Consider the following 23,551-nt stretch of genomic DNA (forward strand, 5'->3'; position numbering starts at 1 on the left):
TTATGTGGTTTACAGTATTGCATAAATAACTACAATGTGTAGCATAATTAGTATCAGTATATATCATAAAATGTTTCTAACGAGATTAACTGTATGACTGTTATAGAGATCCTATATTTATGGACAGAATAAAGTATTTAAATCAGATTTTTTGTTTATATGCATATCAATCCATCTACTAATGACGTGTTTGGATTGCAGCATCATGTAGCCCGGAGTTAAATCATCCGTCATGGGTTAGAGATCAGAAGGACGAGGTCATCCGCTGCTTTTTCAAGGAACCAGCTCGACCGCCTATGGAGAAAGCTACGAAGGATGGCTTGATGACGGATGGATTTACCTCGTGACACAAACCAAACAGAACATGCAGGTTCGAATTTAGGTTCGGATGATTCCGGATGAGTTCATTTGTCAATCCAAACAGGTCGTAAATTTGTGCTAATCCTTCTAATTTTATTGCGCATGCAAATAGAAAAAAGAAGGCGCGCATGCAGGGATGGGCGCGAGGTGAAGGCGACCAGGTCTGGTTGGATGGGACTAGTCTGGTCAGATGGTACATATATGACTAGGGCGTGCACCATATCTTTGGAAGACTAGGGCTTTCAATAGCCTTACCCATATATAACAAAGAATATAAATGGATTTTTTTGCTAGCCAAAGGAAAGCGGAAACATTAAGAGCGCAGAGAGGTGTTCGATTGGTGGAATGATATAGTCCGGTGTTATCCCATTTTTCTTGTTTTTTATTTAGTTTGTCAAATAGAATAAGTTGATTCGTGACTACCTTATGTTTTTTATATAAACTAAGGGCCCCTTTGGCAGGGCTCTGGCTTCTCCAAAAACGGCTTTGGCTCTGACTCATGAGGTGAAGCCACTTTTTTAGATGAGCCAAAGCCATTCTGAAAAATCATTTGGCAAAACGGCTTATAGGTTGTTTTTCAGAAAGACCATTGTATAGTTTACTTTTTATAGATCTCTCCTGTACGTGGCTAGGGATTGAGGACAGGACAAAAAAAATAATTTGGACTGGTGGGAGGGCTATTGTGCAAAAATGACGTGAGCTGAAGCCGGGTGAGCCACTTTTTTGGCTCATGCCCTCTAGTTCATTTTGGAAAAGCACTTCACTGGTGAAGCCATTTGAAAAAGAGGTATTTGGCACAACTTTTGCATGAGCCAGAGCTGAAGCTAAAAAATAAGCCCTACCAAAGGGGCCCTAATATTTAATGCTGGTATGAAAAATGTTGTTGTTTCAAAAATTTAAGAAATAAACTCATAAAAGATAATATTAGTTTTCTCGAACCTTCCTCCGCTTTCCCGCTCTCAGCAACCCCACTATCCACCATCCTATCCCTAGCAGCAGCAGGACGCCAGGACCACGTGTTTCATTAACAAACAAACATGATCCTGCTTTGTCACCGGCCCCTCCCTCACCTACCAGGATGAACCTGCTGACGTCGACCTCTGTCACCATTCCCGCCCATGCTCAACTCCCCTAGAGACCGGTCCCACGCGCCGGCGGAGCCCTGCTTTTTTCGTCGTCGCTCTCCCAGCGAGCCGTGCCCGTCTGCTCCTCCTCTCTCCCTCCATGCTCCTCGCTGCGCTCTCTTCCCCGCACACTTATCTTTCCAGCTCAGTGTCCGTCCCTCTCCTCGACACGCACATCTTCCATTGCTCGCTTGCTTCCTCGTGTCGTCTAGCTCTATCCGATTCCAACACAGCTACCTATAAATACATCTCTCTCTCTCTCTCTCTCCCCGAGCAGAGCTAGGCAGAGGGCAGACCATTGGCGAGAGGATTGTTGGAGCTCGGCCGAGCAGAGCACGCACAGTGTGATTGTGTGTGTGTGTGTCTGACATGGCGTCGCTCTGGCTAGCGAGAGCGTCGTCCCAGCTGGCGCGCCGTGCCGCCGCCAGGAGGCCTCCTCCGCGTCCTGCGCGCCACGGCTCCGGCCAACCCACCAGTTCGTGGTTCTTGGGCTCGGTGCCGCAGGCGGCCCTTGGGTCACCAGCGCTGGACACAAGCCGCCGGGGCTTCTGCTCCGTCCGGCGCTTCGCAGGGGAGAGCAGCGCTGCTGCTGCTGCGGCGGCTGTCGTCGACGAGGAGCCGGAGAGCGGGTTCGCAGCCGGCGATCAGCAGGTATGCGTCGACCAGAGCAGCAGCTAGATAGATTCTGAACTGCTAGTATGAACTTTTGGATCGGGCCATGTAGCTCTTTCCTGATTTCAAATAAGCAAATTCTCTGCCTTTGTGGGATCTGGAAGGACCAATCCTCTGATACAAATTCCAGGAGCTGCAGATAATATAATATCAAGGCTTAAGGCATCTCTTCTTGCCCATCTGCTCTATGCTCCCTGACCTGGTTGCCTGGTTGGTGTAACTTGTCGGTACTCGCTAGCCCGGTGCATGCATGATGCATCCATCCTTTCTGAAGCACAGTAGTTTTTTTCCCCATTCCATCTGTGTTCTTCACGTTCTTCCTCTGCGATCCAAAATTCGGTCACGTCATCAACTTGTCGACCGACTCCGATAGCCACCGTTACACCAACTCTTTTCTGAATTTTGAAACTGAAGGTAACAGGTCGCGGAGGACAATTGTGGATAGAATTGACAACAATTAGTAAACAAGGCAGATAATAAGAGAGGATGGATTTGGTTGCTGATTTCCCTGTGGTTGGTTGACTGCCTGATGACTGTATTAGATAGTGACGTGCTTTCATCTGGAATGGTAGTGCCAATCTTCTCTGGTAGTATTAGCTTAGTATAATACGTTTGCTTTCCGTGTCAAAGGGTGACGACACCCAATGATTAGGAACATCTCCATGTCTTTACTGCACTTTGTTTCTCTTTTATATACAAACCAAACAAAGTGCTGTCTCTTTGGCATGGTCAATGAGACCAACTGTCTCTCCAAGACGGGTAAATTTGACCACCCGAGACTGTTTTCTTCCACCGACGCTGATTTAAATTTGCACGCATTCGTGTGCCGTCAAATCTTGTAGGCAGTTGACTTTCCAGGAGGGAAAGTATCCTTTGTGGCCGAAATGAACTTCCTTCCAGAATCGACGAGGGAAAGGATCAACTGCTACCGCGTGCTTGACGACGACGGCAGAACGATATCAGGAAGTAGATTCCAAGAGGTACGCTGATGGCTGCACTGCACCGTTCTGAGAAGTTCTCTCTTCAGACTAGATGCTGCGAGGGAGACTTGTTCTGAAGATTAATGCTGTTCATCCTTGTCAGGTCAGTCGGGAGCTGGCTCTGAAGATGTACAGCGAGATGGTGACGCTCCAGATCATGGATACCATCTTCTACGAGGCTCAGAGGCAGGGCAGGATCTCGTTCTACCTCACTTCCAACGGCGAGGAAGCGATCAACATAGCCTCTGCTGCTGCGCTCAGTATGGATGACATTGTGCTGCCTCAGGTAGTACATGTGCATCAGCTATTCCACTCCTCTGAATCTTAATCTAGCAGAAAGATATAGTCTATTTTTCCAACAATCGATTCACACACTGCCCCCATTTCTTTGCTGCGACATGCGGAGCCCAAAATGTAGTACAGGGAACCTGGTGTTCTTCTATGGCGTGGCTTCACTCTGCAGGAGTTTGCAAACCAGTGCTTTGGGAACAAGCTGGACTATGGTAAAGGGAGGCAGATGCCCATTCACTATGGGTCGAACCGTCTGAACTATTTCACAGTCTCGTCACCTATCGCGTAAGTCTCAAGCATCTCTTCCGCGTCGGAAAGGTCTTGCGAGTGAAGGTCATATGTTCCATTCTTCCTTATTTTTCCCAGAACACAGCTCCCTCATGCTGTTGGAGCTGCCTACTCTCTGAAGATGGACAAGAAGGACGCGTGTGCCATCACATACTTTGGGGACGGTGGGACAAGTGAGGTAGATGAAAGCTCTCCAGCCACTGACCAGTCGCTTGCCAGTGCCATTATATCCAGCCTTCCTGACAGATGAACATTTCTCAGGGAGACTTCCATGCAGCGCTCAACTTCGCGGCTGTTATGGAGGCACCGGTGATCTTCTTCTGCCGCAACAATGGCTGGGCCATCAGCACTCCGACTACTGAACAATTCAGAAGTAGCAACAGCGTGTCTTCATATACTGATCCATGGCAGTTACAAGTAAACAATGCAATGTCGTGTTAAAATTCTAGTCGTGTTGCAGGTGATGGAGTTGTCATCCGTGGCCAGGCTTATGGGATCCGTGGCATCCGAGTAGATGGCAATGATGCTCTTGCTGTGTACAGCGCAATCCATGCTGCCCGAGAAATGGCTGTAACTGAAGGAAGACCAATTTTAGTTGAGGTGCTCAGTAGATCCATGGAGTTTCATTACCTGAAATGCACAAAAAAAACTTCAGTATATAATTAATCTGAGTATCGACTAATGAGATTTCAGGCACTGACTTACCGAGTCGGCCATCACTCGACATCCGATGATTCGACCAAGTACAGGCCAGTTGATGAGATTGAGCATTGGCGAACAGCGAGGGATCCGATTTCCAGATACAGAAAATGGGTTCAGGGTAATGACTGGTGGTCTGATGCTGAAGAATCTGAGCTCAGGAGCAGAGTGAGAAAAGAGGTACTGCACCAAAGATTCATATTCCCAGCACACCTTCGATACATCGTCATACATGACATCTGAAACTGCCTGTTAACTTGTGTGCAGCTTCTCCAAGCCATCCAGGTTGCAGAAAGAATGCCAAAACCACCAGTTACTGAGCTTTTCACTGATGTTTACGACAAGATCCCTTCCAACCTGCATGAACAAGAGCAATTGCTGCGGGATACAATCATGAGGCACCCTGCAGACTACCCAACTGATGTACCCGTTTAGTTTTCTTGGCCTTAGATGAGCAGTATCGTTGTGTAATTATTGATGAGTCAGGTCCATAGCATTTTGAATAATACAGTGATTCAGCCAGTGAACTGCTGATTCAACACGTTCTTAAACAATAATTCAACCTGGCAGATTGCCCTGTTGCTGGCACTCGTGAGCCATGCTAAGATATTTCATTGCCTGCACAGCGTACCTTATAATAATAATAGCTACTGAAGCTGCATATAAAATATAGTAACCAGACTGGCAGAGATCATTTCAAATGATTCCCTATTCTAAGTAACTTAAATGCCCTCCAGTCATAATTTCGTATATAAAGCGTTAACTCCGCCAACAAGATTCTAATGTTGACAGTGTGAAAAATAAAATACTAGAGCACAAGGGTCAAGATGGAGAAACAGTACAAAATGCTATGGACCTGAATCATCAGACCAACAATTTCAAATTCATCTGTCAAGGACCTATATCAACAATTGTTAACCTAAAACTAAAATTTCCATGCTAATAATACTAAATAGGCACTAATATTCTGCAAACTGCATCGGAAATAGAACCGCAAAAATATCTCATACTATGCCTATGCTTTTGCCCCAGATGTAATTACAACTTACAGCAACAAGCATATATTGTATGGTTCCTCACATCTGTATCAAACATATTTCCCCTATATTGTCACATCATAATCACTTATATATCATTTTTACTGTTGAATAGAGTAGGGATCATTATAATATTTTTCTGAACCAAAGGTATGAAGTTCCAAATACCAACTTCAACAAAGATTTTTCTAGAAAGATGAAAAATGCACATAGAAAATAGGAAACCCAATCAGGTAAATTCATATCCATTTGTTGAGATAAGGAAATGTGAGTATGTGAGTGGCATATGACTCACACGATACACTAGCATATGGTACAAGTACAACAACTTTTCCGCACATCGAGATTGTGCAAAACTAATATTAAGATTCAAACAGGAAATGTCATAACAAATATTGCAACTGCTCCATGAACACAGCAGCCTACTGTTCCTCCTTCATAGCCTCTTGAACCGCCTTTAGAACTAGTGGCATTAAATGCTTGTTTGTTGCAATAATTCCTCTGTCACGATCAAGATATCTACCTTTGCAAAAATCCAAATCGTTTCCTGCGGCATCTTTTACCATGCCACCAGCTTCTGCAAACATCGGATAGGGAGGGGGGGGGGGCATTAGTAAAGAGATCTTTTATAAGTTGTTGATTTAATTGCCTCCTGGAATAGAATTATATTCCATACCTGTGACAATAATTGATCCAGCTGCATGATCCCAAACTGTTTCTATGTAACTTTTGTGCGGGATGCGCAGAAAAATGGCACCATCACCACGTGCTAGGGCACCATATTTTGCTTGGCTATCCATTCTAACAGGAGGAGCTCGGACACCAAGTTTCTAATTACATAAGAACAAAGGATTCACTTATATAATTAATAGAGATATCTAGGATAAGAAAATGATAATTAAGGACCAACCTCTGCAATGGAGCTAGTTAAATCACGCTTGGAGTGTGATGCTTCAAAGGATTCAAAGAATGAGGCGTCAACTGGATTATTGGTGGAGCAAACACTAATCTAAAATATAAGTTAGTAAAAGAAAGAATATTCAATGAAGAAATGAACTTGAAATCCTTGAAACTGGAAGTAGTTATATTCATGGCCCAAACCAAAAGCATTCATTACCTTTTGTGGCTCAGATCCTTCTAAGGCCTCAACTTGCGCTCCACAACCAATTGTAGCAAAAAAGAGGGAACCTATTCGATCCCCAAAAGAGCTGCTATTGTTCTTGTTTGTTGATTTTAATGGAAGATTTGGACATCCCAACACACCCAGAACAACTTTGCCCTCATCAAGTAGTCCAAGTGCAACTGCATACTGATCTCCCCTTATGAAACTGCATCGAATTTTTCAGTATAAGAATCTCAAATAAAATAACATTATGGCATATTAAACAAAGATCCTGCATTGTCAATAGCTTTTGATGGAACGACACCAACTGAAATAACTCTTATTACCTCTTTAAGATCATCTCCAAAAATCAAATTCAACTTTGTTTATCTTATGCAATTCATAATTAACCAGGTATGTGCAGGGCTGGTAATGGACCACGATCCAAATGTCTCTTCACAATTTATTTGAGCCCTTAATTAATTTTAGTTCAAAAATGAATAGAAATAGAGTTTGATCCTAATCCGATCCGATCCTTCAATTTTATAGTGTAAATTTAGGGCCCATTACCACCCTTAGATATGTGAATGGAGAAGCAATGCAAGGTACTAGTAAACAGTTCAACTCTGTGACCTGTTGCATTTTGTATATACAAAACAAATAGACCAAATCATATAAAGTCAAGTCATCTGATGCATCTAGTTTACGGGGAAAAAAGGATATCACTGTGCTCTCCCATGTAAAGTTCTTCCATGACTCCATGCGAGTGTAATGACTTCCAACGAGGAAACCAGAGATAAATTGTACATCAATGGTAAAGGATAACACTAAGGTGTTGTTTGGTTCACGAAATGTAACGTAAATGACAACGGTAATGATTCACACTTGAGTACCAATGTTAACAAGTTTGAATAGACTGGTATTAGTTCCTAGTGTGGTATCTGATTACGGTTGGACCTAAGCAAATATAATCTAACATTATCAGTTACCCATCACGTTACAAATATGTGAACCAAACGGCACCTAAGTATGCTAGTACAATTTGGCAGGCCTAGTTTTGCAGAACCTGAGTACATAAGACATATTAGTTGGTAAAACATGGAATTAGTAGGTGTAAGTTATCAAACTCACCCTTTAGTGCCATCTATTGGGTCTAATATCCAATGTCGCCCAGATGGACCTCCCTCAGATTTACCACCATCAATTGCAGAAAGCACATCTTCCTTAGATAACGACATGTTGTATGAACCATCATTTACGATGGTTTCATTAATGAGGGTGGTAATGTGTTCTATAATTTCTTGGGCACCATCTTCTCTCAAGTCTTTTGAATCCTGTAAAAGTACAAATTTACATTAACCAATTAATTGCAGGAAAATTACATGCAAAAAACACAGGAAAATGCTTATGTGATATATGTACAATAACAAGACAAAATGAAGCATATGCTGGTTACCTCTTCAGCTATGATTGAGAAAGAGTGAGAAGGCAATTCCTTCTTCAGGACCAGACATACCAGTACCTGTGATCCTGGTCGTGAAACCAAGAGTAGCAATTAAATCAAAAGTTCAGAATATGCAGAAGGCCACATGTCTAGTTTTCATTCCGAAAGGGTTCCAACTGATGGAGAACATATCATAGACATACTCTCCACATTCTTTATAAATTACAACAGTTTCAGTATGCTCATGTACCATAATCCGCAACTGTAACAGGAGTCTTGTCTGCCTTCGATTGAATGTCAGAGTGCAAAATGCTCCGCTGCACTCTCTGAAGAAACATTGGGAAACATAGGGGAAGAGGAAACAAGTAAATACAACGGGAAATTGGGATCATCAAGTCCAAGAAAATACAGAAACTAGAGCAATGATTGTCAGCAACTCGATCTCGGTATCAAATGCCAACTGAATCACCACATAAAACAGTGTCCTACTAGGTATAAGTCATGAATGACTCCCCATTTCTGTAATATCTTTTTATCCCAAGATATACGGACTCAACCCTAGAAGCTTGCCATGATTCCTCCAATGGTTGCTCCGACAATTCAAAAGATGTCTTTGTTAAAAAAAAATCAGAAGATGCAACTTGAGCTAACTGCTTCAGAGCTCAGTTTCAGCTAGGGATTGTGTTTTCAATCTGGCCGATCAATAAGCATAATGCATTTCGTGTATATTTCCTCCTACCAAGCATATATTCATCTTTCCCAGAAAGAACTGGGCTGCCTTCTACCCAGTAAGTCACACGGATTCATCGGGAATTTACAAACTAAACAAATCTTATCCATCCGACAAAACTCTGAACACAAACTTTGTCTAGTATGCCCGAGCAAATGTACCAACGAACAAACTACCGAAGGGAGAGGATGCCGGAAGGAACAGGCGACAAACAGAAAGGGAGATCTGGATCAGACCACGTAACCTGGCAGAGGCGGGCCGCTAGGGCGACGGCCTTCTTGGCTGCAGCGAGCTCGGCGGCGTACGGGTTTCCGACGACCTCCGTAGCCTGCGACATGGTGGCGCCGTGGCGGGCGTCGGGCGGGGCGCGTGACAAAACAAATCTGGGGAACAACTATTGTGACGTGCATATCATTTTTGCTTTTTCGAATATGGAACAACTATCCGCAGCGACTGTCTCTAAATTTTTCCTTCTATATCATTTTTTGCGTCATATCATCAACATTTTATTATCTACTTTTTCATCCCCCGCAGCGGTTCTCCCTATATTCTCCCCCTATACCCCACTATAACTATAAAATATCATTATCTAACCATATTCATCTTTTTTACTATTTTTTCAACTATTAAATAGAGGAGTACTGTGCAAGGGGGCGATACAATGCTCTCCTTGATCTGGGGGACGGACGCGGCCCGCTGCAACGCGTAAGAAGCCATTTGGAGGCAACCGCTACGCACGTAGAGGCCCTCTACGCGTACACAGTGCAAGGGGAGGGGGCATGGCACGGCTGCCGCTGCAGTCAGCCTCATGCAGATGTTTCAAAGCTCCATTTAAGAATCACTCGCGCATAGTTATTAAACAGTAAAAAATACAATATGACGAGAGCAAAAAAATGGTTCCCACCATTTTCAACATATAGACATGTTCAAATATCGAGTCAGATCGAATTCGGATTAGATCGTAGGTCATTGACACAGTCTGTATCCAACCTATGCTTAGGATCAGATAGGGTTGGCCTAGGCTTTCCTGTTAGGTGTGTCGCGAGGTGCCCAGCTTGTGGATTATTGTTGTTAAAAACTATGGCCTGCACCCCGCCCGTTGTATTGGCTAGATCGGGTTGGTTGGGTCGGTTTTTTCGAGTGGGTCCGGTCGGGTGGTGAAAGGGAAATAACCTCAAACCATTTTTGTATTTTTTTTGGTGCTTGATGACCATTACAACCCTATAAACTAACTAATTTGTCTAGTTTTTTATTCACAGGTTTATAAGATCAACCTCAGAGTTTCTAAGTAAGATATTGATCACTTGTTCTCAAATGCTATGAATCAAGAACAAGGCAACACAATCGTTATGGATAAGGGATCTTCGTCTTCCGAAGCGTTATCCCCATGTGAGGATAATGCTCATTAGACGAAGGTCATTAAAGACATGCTTTAATCTGTACTAACTATTAAGGAGGTATTGTAGACTGCCCTCGTCGCTACCCAATGCCCCCGCTACCGCACGTCTGCCAGCCCCCGCGAAGCCCGCCGCAACCGAACGCCCCCATGCCCGCCTCCACCGCCGCGAAATCCGCCGCCGCGCATCTCGCACGCCCTCAAGCCCGCATGCCCTCTGCCGCAAAACCCTCCGCTACCGCACCGCCCACACGCCCGCACGCCACGAAATCCGCCACCGCGCATCTCGCACGCCCTCAAGCCCGCACGCCCGCTGCCGCGAAACCCTCCGTCTCCCCTCTGCGCGTGGCACATCCCCCTGAGACGCAGCAACAGAGTGACCAACAAAAGGCGAAGACGCTTGCGATGCCGTCGCAGAAGGGCCTCCAAACGGGGAAGGGGCTTGGGACACCACCTGGGGGGACACCGAACGGCAGCAACGGCTGAGACGACGCACCTGGAGGCCCTCCGAACGGTGCGATGGCTGGGACATTACCCAGGCTCTCCGCCAAAGGGCGGCGAGGCGGAAGTTGACGGCGTCGGCGCCCGCACGAACGGCGGTGTGGGTGGGCTGCCAGGGAAGGCAGGACGGGCAGCGGACGGTGGAGGGCCCGGACACGCGGCTAAGGTGGGTGGTGGGGCCGTGCCGCGGGAGATCTAGAGGTTGGCGAACGCCCCGGAGAGAGCCCCCACCCCGGAGCCTGGTAGCCCTTGGCTTGAGCCCTGCGCGGTAGGGTTTTGCGCGGCGAACGACGGCGGCGGCTGCGGAGATGACGCCATGGATCGCAGCAAGATCGGGATCTGGCGCGTGGTTGCAGGCGGCCAGGCGGGGGAGGAAAGGCAGTCGGGTGCTCTTCTCCTGTTACAGCATGGATCGTTTCGTGCGCGGTCGGGTCTGGCGGTCTGGCCCGCCTACTCTGCCCCGCGAGCAAGCCGCCGCCACCTCCCTTCACCCTTCGCTTCTAGCATCGACGTAGTAGCGACCGAAAGCTTGTATCTTCTACCCTCCTCCGACTTCTGGGACCACCAAATGGACCTCCTTGACAGCGTGGAGCCACCCCGTTGATCTACGTGTGCGCTGTCTCTGAGGCTTCTTCAGCGCCGAGGACGACAGGTACTACAGCGTTTCTGGCCTATTGTTTTTATTGCTATGGTTTCTAGCTTCCAGTGGAGACTTATGCTCAATGTATTAATATTTCTAGAATGGCAAGAAATGTTTCTTAATGTTTGCTAAATTAATGGGAAACGAAAGGTCAATGTTGCATCTTCTGCATTAGTTGAATTGATACTAACGGTCACTCATTTATTCAGAACTTCTGTTGGTAACATTATATGAGTAATTGTTTGCTAACTGCTCTGACCTTGGCGACGATGTGCTCCTCGTCGACCTCTACTCATTGCTTGCCCACAACTATGTCGAGGACGACGAGAACATGTTCCACTTTCAACTACTCCTTGTGCTTCCTTCGCTAGGCGCTCAAGCCACTGTCCTTCATCCAAGCCTGACACATCGATGTCCATTGAGATATTTCATTCTTTTTATTACATGATCTTACATTGTTTCTAGACAACACTACATGGATTTCGTGAAGATATAGGATGGTTGCAAAGAACTCGACATTACTTTGTTCCGTTGATGGGACGGGTTGCTTCAAGGAGATTTTGCATGAGATCAAGTGAATTTTTTGTGCCCGTCTTTAGTGAACTCTGACAAAACAAACCAACCTATCTTTGTAATGGTTTTTACTGTCTTGTAGCCCCATAGCCTCATTGCCTCATTTGATCTAAACAGCTATCATGATCTATGTTGTTTGTTGTCTTTTTGCTAAGGTGAAGTGGAAAAGTATCTTTTGGTCGTAGCTAGGAGCACAAGGTTGTCATAATCATCAAATAAGTTTTCAAGTATATCTTCACGAAAACATTATGTTTTTCATGTACTAAACTTAGAGCAGAAAAATGTGAGGTAATTGATTTCCTTCGACACACACATAGTTCTCATTACACAAGTATCAGTTGTTTAACTTGGTTCGTTGGTGTACCCCTTTACCTAAAACATTGCTTGTTGATATTATCGGGATGGTCTCAATTTTACAAGAACTAAGCTGATTGTAGATGATAGTGCTGAATTTCTAGATGCAGTTTAACTCATTGATGATAGTCCTGTTGAAAGTTTCCTTTCTTCTGTACATAGAGCCAATCTGGTTTGTGATTGAACTGGTGCACATGTTTACTTGCGACCTTGTTGGATTCTATATGATGTTTCTTTTTTACTTTGCATTAGATAGCTTGAGATGGACAATCAGTATCCTTGGTTCTCGGTTACTGGGATTTGGTGGAGATGCCTCTGCTTATCTAAGGAGCAGATTGTCAGAATTATATGAATTTAAAATGTTTCCTTGTTTTGCTTAATTGGTCTAGATATTAAAAAGACCAATAATTGGACCAGGCAACAGAACCATAGATATGATCACAGGGCCATACAAACTCATTCGACGGTGTGAAGTGACTGCAATTCTTATATTGTACGGGCTACCAAGGTGATTTCTTTCTTATTATTTAACACACTAATTACAACTGATTCTACTACCAATCCGTCAGAATGCTTGCACGTTTTAATTTTCATTTATATAATTGCATGTAGGCTGCTAACTGGCTCGATTCTAGCTCATGAGATGGTGCATGCTTACCTCCGACTTACAGGTATTCTGGTTGTGCTTGTTTATCTTCGTCTGCAACTTCCACTTCATTCTTCGATACCATTATATGTTTGCAGTACAACAATATTTACTATCTTAATGTCTTTTTTGGGGTAGGATACTGAATCCTGAGTCCAGAGGTTGAAGAAGGTAACTGTCAGGTTCTAGCTCATCTGTCGGAAATCACATTAGGTTCTGGTAGCATGGCAACAACCTCAGATGCGTCGTCGTCATCTTCTACATCTTCCTCAATGAAAAAGGGTGCAAAGACGGAATTCGAAAAAAGACTTGGCGAGTTCTTCAAGCACCAAATCGAAACAGATTCTTCTGTGGCTTATGGAGATGGGTTTCGAGCACTACACGTTGTAAGCATGTGGTCGACCCTATTCGACTGCTTGCATCTGTCAATTCTGATCGCAGTGGCGCAACTATAAGACGAGGTTGTTGTCCAGTTTGCCTTTTCTCAGTTCAAGAAGATCCTTCTCAATGCAGTTAAACATCATGTGAACTTATCTAACCATCGTTATCTTTACCAAATTCTTTTTCATTTTGTTCAAAAGATAAAACCATCAGGACTATGGATGCACTCCATGCTTCACAAGTTCACATGATGTTTAACATGATCATATCCCTTTGACCATTATTTTTTCATGCTTGCTTAAGTATTAGCATGTTGTCAGGCATTAGATATCCTTGGGAGTACTAAATGGAGGGTGAATAGAAGAGTTCATGATGTTGTTGAGACTATCTGGAGTCAAGGTGGAGACATTGCAGGGCTGGTGGACGAGGCAAATGTGAGTTCCTGCGTATGATTAATATTTTTGGACCTTGATATTTGTACTCTATTTTCTTTCCCATTCTGTTCATTCCCCTCGCTTACCTTTTTTAACATACTGTCTATTTATTCTTATTTTTTATAGATTCCTTTGCCTGAACGACCTGAATAAGAGGACCCTTATGAAATGCATAAATGGAAGTGGAGTTTAAAGAAGGCAAAGAAAACTAATCGTGAGCTGCATGCTGAGAGATGTGACACTGAGCTCAAACTCTCGGTATGCAGCATAAATAATTACTGTTCATTCTTGTTGAGATACTGTGGTGCAGTTTATATGCTATTGCATTGCTGGAATTATACTTGTTCCTTTTCTGTAAACAGGTTGCTCGTAAAATGAGAGAGGAGGATGGATTTTATTACCCTCACAATTTAGATTTCCGTGGGCGTGCATGCCCTATGCATCCTCATTTGTGTCACCTAGGTTCATATCTTTGTCGGGGTGTTCTAGAGTATGCTGAAGGGCGGCCACTAGGAAAGTATGGGTTGTGCTGGTTGAAGATACACTTGGCTAACAAATATGGTGGTGGCATTGAAAAGCTTTCTCACGAGGGCAAGCTAGCTTTTGTGGAGAACCAACTGTTTGATATATTTGATTCAGCAGCAAATCCTGTTGATGGGAACTGCTGGTGGACGAATGCCGAGGATCCCTTTCAGTGTTTAGCTGCATGCATGGACCTTTCTGATGCCTTAAGAAGTCCATCACCTTACCATGCTGTCTCTCACCTGCCTATTCATCAGGTATTGATTTTTTGCATGTCCTAGGACTGGCCTTTCACAATATTATTTTTCTTGGCTTCAAAAAATGAGACATACAATCTAGAATTTTAGTATTAATTAATCACATCTGGTGTGGATAAGTTGAAGGATATTGTAGTCCATTTTAGAGTTAATGTCATATGCCTAGAAAGTGCATTTATTGATGCTCTGAGCAAATCTGCATAGCCTACATTTCATTTCACTGCTAATTTGTTGGTTATCATTGTTTTTGTTGTCAGGATGGTTCATGCAATGGTTTACAACATTATGCCGCTCTTGGAAGGGACTATGTAAGTGTGTTCAACTTTAGAATTCTGTTCAGCCTTTCATCCTTTTATTATTATGCACCTCATGATGTGGTTTAGGGTTTGGTCGGGTCGTAGTTTTTCTCTTCCTTATAAGTTTGGTTTCTTTTTGGGTCTTGGTTTTAGATTTTTCTATCCTACCTTCTTTGTGGAGGATAGTTTTTTTTGTACGGGGCTCTGCCCCCATTTTCTAAGTCTATGGCTAGCCGATCTTGTATATGGTCGTGTAAAATACAGTTTTGCACTATAGACTGCATTGTTTATAGAGTGAAGTTTGAAATAGGAGATGAGGATGAGTAAACTGCTAGAGATAGCCCTAATATAAAGATTACCTAGCTCTCTTATGTGTTCGAGAAAAAACTCATGATGTGGTTTGAGAAGAATTAGCACTTGTGCTTATCTATTGTCATACAGTCTGATTTCCCCAACAGGCAACAGCATCCTGAAAATCACAGGAGTAAAAAGGACTTAATTTTTAGTTTCACTATTAATTTATCTTTATTTTTCTTAGTTATAAATAGTTGGCATTGGATCTTCTGTTTTCCTTTAAGAATTCTTGAAAGCAGTAAGTGAACTGGTTTCTGCAAGAAATTTTCAAGTGAGAGCATTAAGTTTGTTGTCATCCTGTTAGTTTAAGAATTGATAAGCATATTGATTGCCTTAAAATCTTCATATGTGCATGGTTGATATAATGATGATGCTATTCAATGTGCTAGAGTCAGCCTTGAAATTTGTCAATCCATTTCCCCAGTATTATCTGGATTGTACCTTTTGAAACCTCAGCTTACAAAGGTCTCATTTTCTCGTGATTTCATGAAATTCTAAAATCTAAGGTGCTGTTGGTGGTAGGTTTCGTAACACAAAGGAATTACAGCTTTTGGTGTTACAACAATATATATGATTTCCCCATTTGTGTTATAATTTGAGGAACCAAACAACACGTAAAGTGCAATTACCCAGATATACACTACGGATAATTTGTTTCTTACACTAATATATGCTCTAGTATAGATGGGCACGGTTGCTGTCAACCTTGTTCCCGGAGAGAAACCTACAGATATCTACTCAGAAATAGCTTCTAGGTGAGTTTCTTCCTGCTGGTTCCCTTGTTGCTCATGTCACAACTCACATCTCTTGTAAGCACTACAGCCCAGGGTGACTGCTTGTTAATTTTGCGTGTTTATTGGTTATTGATCTACTTTGAATATGTACACCTTACAGAACGTTTTTGTTTTTTTAATGTGATGGCAGAAGCTATGCCTTTCAATTAAGAATGGTAGAATTGGCCTAGATGTACATAAATTACCATTTGTTTTATTTATATTTATATATTGTTTTTTCATGTATTACCTAACACTGTCTAGATATACATAAATTACCATATTATTATACGTTCCCGTTGCAACGCACGGGCACACACCTAGTTATTTAATACGTGAATAGGAATACGAAAGAATAAAGATGAAGAATGGATCTTGTCAATTCATTTACATTCATATTCCATGAAACATGAATAACTGAATATTCAACAGTATTGATATTACATTGATACCTTCGGCTTGCTCGAAGGCGTGGATGCGAGAAAGTGATTACAATCTAGCGTGAATAGTACGATGCTACTATTCATCTATTTATAGGCACGGGACACAGCCCGAGTGAAAGTACATTTATGCCCTTTACATTCATCTATAATCATAACACGAATTATTAAGGATCAAATAGTCTTTGTCCCTTTTCGATCATGATCATACTGGGTCTTCGTCATCACTTCAAGCCGAAGCTCTTTTGGTTATAGCTTCGTCGTCCATTTTCATCACCTTCGGGTTACACCTTTACCCTTGTCACGGGAGAAGACCTTCATTCCGAAGCCAAAGCCTCCTGTAATAATCCACGTCATACTGAAAACATATGGTCAGTCACATTTTTTAGGACCTTCGAAAGAGGAAGGCCCCCAACAGTAGCCCCTCGCAGTATTGATTTGTTTCTTTGTAACAAATTTAGACTGCGACGTGAACGAATGCCTTTAGTCGAATGTCCGAAAAACACCTTCCCTTCGCTAGAATAGCAAATTACACTGACCTGCGGGACCCACCAAACTGTGGGGCTCTGAACATATAAATAGGAGCCTGCATTGTGAGTATTTTTTGTGCTATTTCAGTTGCTTACATTGCGTTTGTCAATTTAACCTTTCTTGCTTTGTCGAGTTTAACTGGTTTTTGAGCTTCGGCATTTTAGCAACCATCGACTAAATGGCTGACAAGAAGAAGGTTGTTGATCCGGCGCTGTCTGGATTTTACGAAGCTATGGAGAAAACCAACGCAGAGAAGATTGCAAATGAAATGTTGGCTAAAATATCTGAAAACTACAGCGATAGTGAGAGCTTTGATGTAGAAAGTGGTAATGAAGATGCCGAAGATCGGCCCTGGAGACCAAGCCATGTTGTCTTTGGAAAATCGACTATTAAGCAAGGGCAGATCGAAACAATGAAAGGGAGATACATTCGTGATATCTCAATCGTGAGGGCCAGAGGAGAGAACAATGTTCCTCTTCCCAAAGCTGATGAAGTGGTGGTTTTCAGAAGCTTCATGAAAGCTGCTTCGGTTCCCCCTGGACAAATTATTGGTCGAAGTTCTGAAAACCTTTAAAATTTACCTTCATCAACTCACTCCCGAAGCTATCATTAAAGTGGGGATCTTTATATGGGCCATGAGGAGCCAGGGACTGGAACCAGATGCAAGATGCTTCTGTAACATTCATGAGTTGTCTTATGAGACGAAGGCTACCGGAAAGGAGCAGTATCACAACAACTTTGATTGTTACAGCTTCGTGCCTCGATCTGAGGCAAGCTACCCAGTGCCTATGTTTTGAAAGAGGTGGCCGAGCTCCTGGATGCAGGAATGGTTTTACGTAAAGAATGACCTAAGTTAGAGGGAGGATGTGATAGGGATTATTCAACGCCCTATATGGTCTCGCTTCGGGATTAGAAGGCTAGCCCCTACACTTGGGAATGATGTGCAAGCATGCCACGCAGCTTTCAACACAGTGTGCACCTACATTGGCTCAAGAGACTTGGTTCAAGAGCACATTGCTTATAGAGTGTGGCCACTTGCAAATGGGTGGGAAATGCCGAAGGAGGCTACTGCTGGTTCTATCCAAGGTGGTTTAGTCTACCTGAAGTATACCTCTAGATACAAGAGCCAATTTGATGAACCGAATGATGACTGGCTAGATGTCATAGAAGCGATTAGTGACGAATTGCTTGGAGCATATTCGAAGGCCGAAGATGATGCCATGACAACTGCCTTCGGAGCTCGGGGCAAAAAGAGGCTGAACAGGGTATTCGATGTCATCGGATTTGTATATCCAGACTACTGTTATCCTTCTCGAAAGCAAGGAAAGAAGAGAAAGGCTGCTACCTTGGTGACTTCTAGCGCGTTGAAGTCAAAAAAGGTTAAAGTTTTGACACGTCGGCCCAGGCGCATTGAAACGGTGGACGTGCCAAAGCTAATTGAGGGGGCGCTCCTACTACAGAGCCAAGTCGCTCTATGCCAGCCGAAGCTAGGATAGAACCGGTAGAAGAGCCAAAACTGGAGAAGGTGGTAGAGCAATTAAAAGCACTGAGTCCACCATGCACAACAGGACTGCCGAAGCTAACAAGCATCCCTGCAACAACTCCAAGGAAAAGAAAAATGGCCAGCGTGCTGGATGTTGTTATGGAATCTGTGAAGACATCAACTCCTGCTTCTGCTGAAGCGCCTAACACAGAGGGTAAATCTTCAAAGAAATCTGACGAGGCCGCCATGGTGCAAACTATTTCTGAAACTGGACCCTCGGAAGTTTCCGCCGAAGCTAAACCTTCGGAAAGCGCACCGATAATCCTGGAAAAAGAAGGGGCTTCTGAAAAACCCAAATATCCTGCTCCTGAAGCACCTGCTAAAGAGTTGGAATTCATTGTGCGACATGCTTCAGGGAAGCAGTTATCAGAGGAGCAGATTGTCGAAGCAAAACGATATGCCAAAGATCTGAAGTACCCCCTAGGATCCTTGGTGTATAGTGGCAATGACGAGGATGATTTCCTTTATTGTCTGCTAGACAGTAAAGAGATCTATGTTTGCCGAGAAATGATGAAAAATATGGGGTACCCGAAGCTTGAACTCGGCCTATCTGCAATGTCGAAGGATGATCTTGCAGATAGACTTGCTTATAATAGCCTGAAGGTGCATATATTTTTTCTTGTAAAATAAATTATATTTGTAGCTTTTCTTGCTATCGTTATGTTCTCATATATTCTTTTTTATTAGGGCATGATTCTAAGTAAGGCTTTAAAGGCCCAAAAGGAAGCAGAAGATGAGAGCTGTCAAATAGCTCTTGGGAATCTTCGGTCAGAAGTCATTACACTAAGGAACGAAGCTCTCAAAAAAGATAAGATATTGCTTTTCTTAGTGGACAGGCTGAAAACTAGCGAAGCCAAACTTAGTGTACAAGCCGAAGCTCACAAAGTCGAAGTTGAAGATTTAAAGAAGAAGCTTGCAGAAATGAGCGAAAAATTTGAAGTTGCAATGGTGAAGCACAAGATAAGCGAAATTGAAAAATCAAGGGCACAAAAGAATGCCAAAGAGCTTCGCGACTCCAAAGAGAGATGCTACGAAATATCCTTGCAGTGCGCCAAGAATCGAAAGAACAGTTTTGCAAAGGTGGGAGCATACTCTTCCGAGCAGAGGTTCATCCGCGGTGACCCCGATGGACTCGTCCAGTGGATCAGCGGAGAAGTCGAAGCCTTTGAGAAAATTTTAGGTGACCGGGGAGACTCCTGCGCATTCGCTAGCGCATGAGGGGTCCGCAGCGATCTTAGAGAAAGCCAGTTGTGAACATGTTAAGGCTGCAACTCAGCCGTGATTTGTTTTCTCGGCGGATGACACCAAAGACCCATTCGGTTGAAGCTTCTACGCTGGGCGGGAGATTCTACTCCGATGTGTGGATGAAGGGCGGTCGTGAGATGGCTGATTAAGCGATTAAGAAAAATGAAAAAGAATCTCATGACGCTCAAGAAGAAGCCAAGCGAGTTGAAGAAGCTGCCGAGCGCGCAAGGCTTATGGTACCTTTACTGAGGTTTAGCTTCGAAGTTTGTTTTCAGTTTCGGTACTAACAAACATTTTTTATGATGTAGCTGAACTTTCACCTTCACCGGAGCCATATAACCCCGAAGCTGACCCGACTATGAAGGAAGCATTAGATATGATAAGAATCGCTAATGAAGCTGCTGAAAAAGTGCTAAAGGAAGACTAAATCTTTGTATTCTTGATAGTATAATGCTTGTATATGGCTTTAGTCTTTTGTAAGAACCAAACATCAAGTTTTTGTATGTATATTAATGTAATAAATTTCTTTGTGATGCATGAAACCTTCGTACGTACCATTTTGAGCTGTTGGCGAAAAAACACCTTCCCTTCTTTTCATGCTTCGCAAAGAAAAAGATTCTCCTTGTGACTGCTGACGAAGATTAGCTTCATGTAGGAAAATATATCTACCAAAGGCATGTCTTGTGCTATAGTATTCTCTTTCATAACCCGGTCGACTTTTTCGAGAGAGCAACTTTCCTTTGTTTCTCCACATCTTTTTAGTGATGCAAAATGACGTATGATGCGATGATATGCAATACGATATGATGCAGAATGTCATTTGTGCCGAAGGTAAAAAACCACACGGATACACACTCAGACTCTTCATCCCCTTGGTAACGACTTTGGAGTCTCTTCACCTTTTACTTAGGTGGTATTTCAGCTCCGCATCCCCTTAGGAACGACTTTGGAGCTAAGCTCTACATCCCCTTAGGAACGACTTTGAAGCTTCTTCACCTTTGATTTAGGTGGTATCTTAGCTCTGCATCCCCTTAGGAACAACTTTGGAGCTTCTTCACCTTTTATTTAGGTGGTATCTTAGCTCGGCATCCCCTTAGGAACAACTTTTGAGCTTTAGAACCTACTCTGCGCTCCCTTAGGAATGACTTTTGAGCTTCAGAACTTACTCTACTCCCTTAGGAACGACTTTGGAGCTTCAGAACTTAGTCTTGTCACACTCGATGGTGTAACCATAGGTTTATTATATCAAGTTGAAGGTTAAACCTTCCTGTATTGTCCTTTTAGAAGGAAATATAAAAGCAAAAAGAGTAAAAATATAACAAGTCAGAGCTCTCTTTTGGCCAAAACGTTGTGCCATCTTCAGTAGATATGCCTTGACTCGGGCACAGTACTATTAACTGTGCGAGCTTCGGACTGCTCCCGAAGGTAAAGTTGTTGCTGATGCCAAAGATGCGCTTCTAGCTGCTGATCATGACTTGGGGCAGGCGCTAGTGGTGGGGTGGTGGTAACTGAGCCCAGGAAGCTTGAGAGTGACTTGTTGAAGCAACAGAAGTCGTAGGCTGTTAATTGCCTATGTATTCTGGGATATACGGAGAGTAGCATGAAGCAGTATGCATGACCTGCTTCGGCTGATTCTGCCGTGCTTCGGCTTCCGCAATTTCCTTCTGCTTTTGGATCGTGACTTGACACGTCCTCGTTGTGTGTCCCTTGTCCTCGCCATAGAACAGGTAGAACAATTTCCTAAGCTGATTACCGTACCTTCCTCCGCCAAAGCTTCTCCCCCCTTTGCTTCTCGGGGTGGTGGTCTATAAGAAGTTTGCTGCATGCCCAAAGACTGTGAGCTGTGCTGACTACTCTAAGTATTATTAGCCCTGTCATCGTTGCCATTGGGATTGTGGATTGTCCTGACATGCCTAGGATGGAGTCTTCCTCCGAAGCCCCTAGTCATCTCAGAATACCTATATGCTTCCTCCCTTCTTTGGCGGAAATCATTATCAGCTCGGATATACTAATCCATCTTCTGGAGAAGTTTCTCCATGGTCTGTGGTGGCTTCCTTACAAAATATTGAGCTGTGGGTCCTGGTCAAAGCCCCTTGATCATGGCCTCAACGATAATCTCATTGGGCATTGTAGGCGCTTGAGCTCTCAAACGTAAGAACCTTCGGACGTACGCCTACAGGTACTCATCATGGTCCTGCGTGCATTGGAACAGAGCCTGAGCAGTGACTGGCTTCGTTTGGAAGCCCTGGAAGCTGGTGACTAGCTTGTCCTTCAACTTCTACCATGACGTAATTGTCCCTGGTCGAAGAGAGGAATACCATGTCTGAGCCACACTTCTAACTGCCATGACGAAGGACTTCTCCATGACGGCAGTGTTGCCCCCATATGAGGATATTATTGCCTCGTAGCTGATCAGAAACTGCTTTGGATCTGAATGCCCATCATACATGGGTAACTGAGGTGGCTTGTAGGATGGTGGCCACGGGGTAGCCTGCAATTCTGCTACCAAAGGATAAGCATCATCGAAAGGAAAGTTACCATGGTGAAAATCGTCGTACCATTCATCTTCGTTGATTGGGCTTTCTGTGTTGGGGCCTTCTGTCTTGGTCATCCTGAGTGAGATGACACATCTCCTCAGCTGCTTTGTCAATCTTCCTCTGATGGTCAGCCAGCCGAAGCATTTTTTTTCCTTCTTCCTCTGTACTTGCTGGTGAATCGCTTCTAAGTCCCTGATCTCCTGATCTAGTTCCTCCTCATGAAGTGTTGGGCTAGTAGCCTTTCTCTCTAGCTCCTAGCTTCTCGCAGGGAGAGTGTGTCCTGATTTGTGTCCAGTGGCTGCAGAGCAGCCCCTGGCACTATTGTCTTCTTCGGCGACATGACAGAGGTGGATGCTTGCTGAAGGTGGTCGTTCAGGTTCACCGGAGGTGGAGCCAATGTTCATCACTTGTTCTCAAATGCTATGAATCAAGAACAAGGCATCACAATCATTAAGAATAAGGGATCTTCATCTTCCAAAGCGTTATCCCCATGTGAGGATAATGCTCATCAGACGAAGGTCATTAAAGACATGCTTTCATTATTTAATACGTCAATAGGAATACGAAAGAATAAAATGAAGACTGGATCTTGTCAATTCATTTACATTCATATTCCATGAAACATGCATAACTGAATATTCAACAGTATTGATATTACATTGATACCTTCGGCTTGCTCGAAGGCGTGGATGCTAGAAAGTGATTACAATCCAGCGTGAACAACACGATGCTACTGTTCATCTATTTATAGGCACGGGACACAACCCGAGTGAAAGTACATTTATGCCCTTTACATTCATATATAATCATAACACGAATTATTAAGGATCAAATAGTCTTTGTCCCTTTTCGATCATCATCATACTGGGTCTTCATCATCACTTCAAGCCGAAGCTCTTTTGGCTATAGCTTCGTCGTCCATTTTCATCACCTTCGGGTTACACCTTTACCCTTGTCACGAGAGAAGACCTTCATTCCGAAGCCAAAGCCTCCTGTAATAGTCCATGTCATACTGAAAACATATGGTCAGTCACATTTTTGAGGATCATCGGAAGAGGAAGGCCCTCAACATAAGAAATAGCTCAAACCCAGCCTAAAAGGGGTAAAACCTGGAATATATGAACCAACAATAGTTCTATACTTTGGATAAGTTCTAAATACTCCTAGTAACATATTTGATATATCTACGAGGGTTGGGCAGTTCAATTTCAACAATTCACTCTTTCAGAGCTAGTTTGAGCCGAAACAAGGATATGAGTTAGTAAAATTAAAATGTAAAAGTTCTATGACTTGCCACTATATATGTTTGTCTAATTCATAGGAACATCTTCAAGACCAGTCAAATGCATTTAAAGAAGAATTGGATAATATTGCAAAAACTAGGCTACTGTCTGGCGCATC

General features: G+C 43.4%; 3 protein-coding genes across 3 annotated transcripts; 2 read left to right on the plus strand and 1 right to left on the minus strand.

The window, feature by feature from the left end:
• Window positions 1-1,702: 1,702 nt before the first annotated feature.
• Window positions 1,703-4,969, plus strand: LOC100191513 (uncharacterized). Its single transcript, NM_001136945.1, has 9 exons — window positions 1,703-2,135; window positions 2,999-3,136; window positions 3,240-3,422; window positions 3,555-3,712; window positions 3,794-3,893; window positions 3,977-4,088; window positions 4,176-4,315; window positions 4,409-4,594; window positions 4,682-4,969. Exons 1-9 carry the CDS (start codon window positions 1,854-1,856, stop codon window positions 4,847-4,849), a joined length of 1,467 nt encoding a protein of 488 aa, NP_001130417.1. The 5' UTR covers window positions 1,703-1,853; the 3' UTR covers window positions 4,850-4,969.
• A 699-nt stretch (window positions 4,970-5,668) lies between these two features.
• Window positions 5,669-9,158, minus strand: LOC100276170 (uncharacterized). Its single transcript, NM_001150020.2, has 8 exons — window positions 8,972-9,158; window positions 8,248-8,323; window positions 8,010-8,083; window positions 7,685-7,887; window positions 6,569-6,779; window positions 6,362-6,460; window positions 6,128-6,281; window positions 5,669-6,028 (listed from the first exon to the last, which is right to left on the minus strand). The coding sequence occupies exons 1-8, from the start codon at window positions 9,062-9,064 to the stop codon at window positions 5,874-5,876; spliced, it is 1,065 nt and encodes a 354-aa protein (NP_001143492.1). The 5' UTR covers window positions 9,065-9,158; the 3' UTR covers window positions 5,669-5,873.
• A 4,626-nt stretch (window positions 9,159-13,784) lies between these two features.
• On the plus strand, window positions 13,785-14,829 carry LOC109943087 (DNA-directed RNA polymerase 3B, chloroplastic). The gene is made up of 3 exons (XM_020545909.1): window positions 13,785-13,910; window positions 14,015-14,431; window positions 14,689-14,829. Exons 1-3 carry the CDS (start codon window positions 13,821-13,823, stop codon window positions 14,812-14,814), a joined length of 633 nt encoding a protein of 210 aa, XP_020401498.1. The 5' UTR covers window positions 13,785-13,820; the 3' UTR covers window positions 14,815-14,829.
• Window positions 14,830-23,551: the final 8,722 nt, after the last annotated feature.

This window comes from Zea mays, chromosome 10 (assembly GCF_902167145.1).
Source record: "Zea mays cultivar B73 chromosome 10, Zm-B73-REFERENCE-NAM-5.0, whole genome shotgun sequence".
Classification (NCBI taxonomy): Eukaryota; Viridiplantae; Streptophyta; class Magnoliopsida; order Poales; family Poaceae; genus Zea; species Zea mays.

Bases quoted from the DNA above. Each gene is read 5' to 3' on its own strand.
- LOC100191513 (NM_001136945.1), top strand. From the start codon at position 1,854: ATGGCGTCGCTCTGGCTAGCGAGAGCGTCGTCCCAGCTGGCGCGCCGT. The intron at 2,136-2,998 runs GTATGCGTCGAC...CAAATCTTGTAG, and splicing joins TCGCAGCCGGCGATCAGCAG to GCAGTTGACTTTCCAGGAGG. The intron at 3,894-3,976 runs GTAGATGAAAGC...AACATTTCTCAG, and splicing joins GGGACGGTGGGACAAGTGAG to GGAGACTTCCATGCAGCGCT.
- LOC100276170 (NM_001150020.2), bottom strand. From the start codon at position 9,064: ATGTCGCAGGCTACGGAGGTCGTCGGAAACCCGTACGCCGCCGAGCTC. The intron at 8,324-8,971 runs GTTACGTGGTCT...ATGTTTCTTCAG, and splicing joins TAGCGGCCCGCCTCTGCCAG to AGAGTGCAGCGGAGCATTTT. The intron at 6,780-7,684 runs GTGAGTTTGATA...AATTCGATGCAG, and splicing joins CCAATAGATGGCACTAAAGG to TTTCATAAGGGGAGATCAGT.
- LOC109943087 (XM_020545909.1), top strand. From the start codon at position 13,821: ATGCATAAATGGAAGTGGAGTTTAAAGAAGGCAAAGAAAACTAATCGT. The intron at 13,911-14,014 runs GTATGCAGCATA...TTCTGTAAACAG, and splicing joins ACACTGAGCTCAAACTCTCG to GTTGCTCGTAAAATGAGAGA. The intron at 14,432-14,688 runs GTATTGATTTTT...TTTTGTTGTCAG, and splicing joins CTCACCTGCCTATTCATCAG to GATGGTTCATGCAATGGTTT.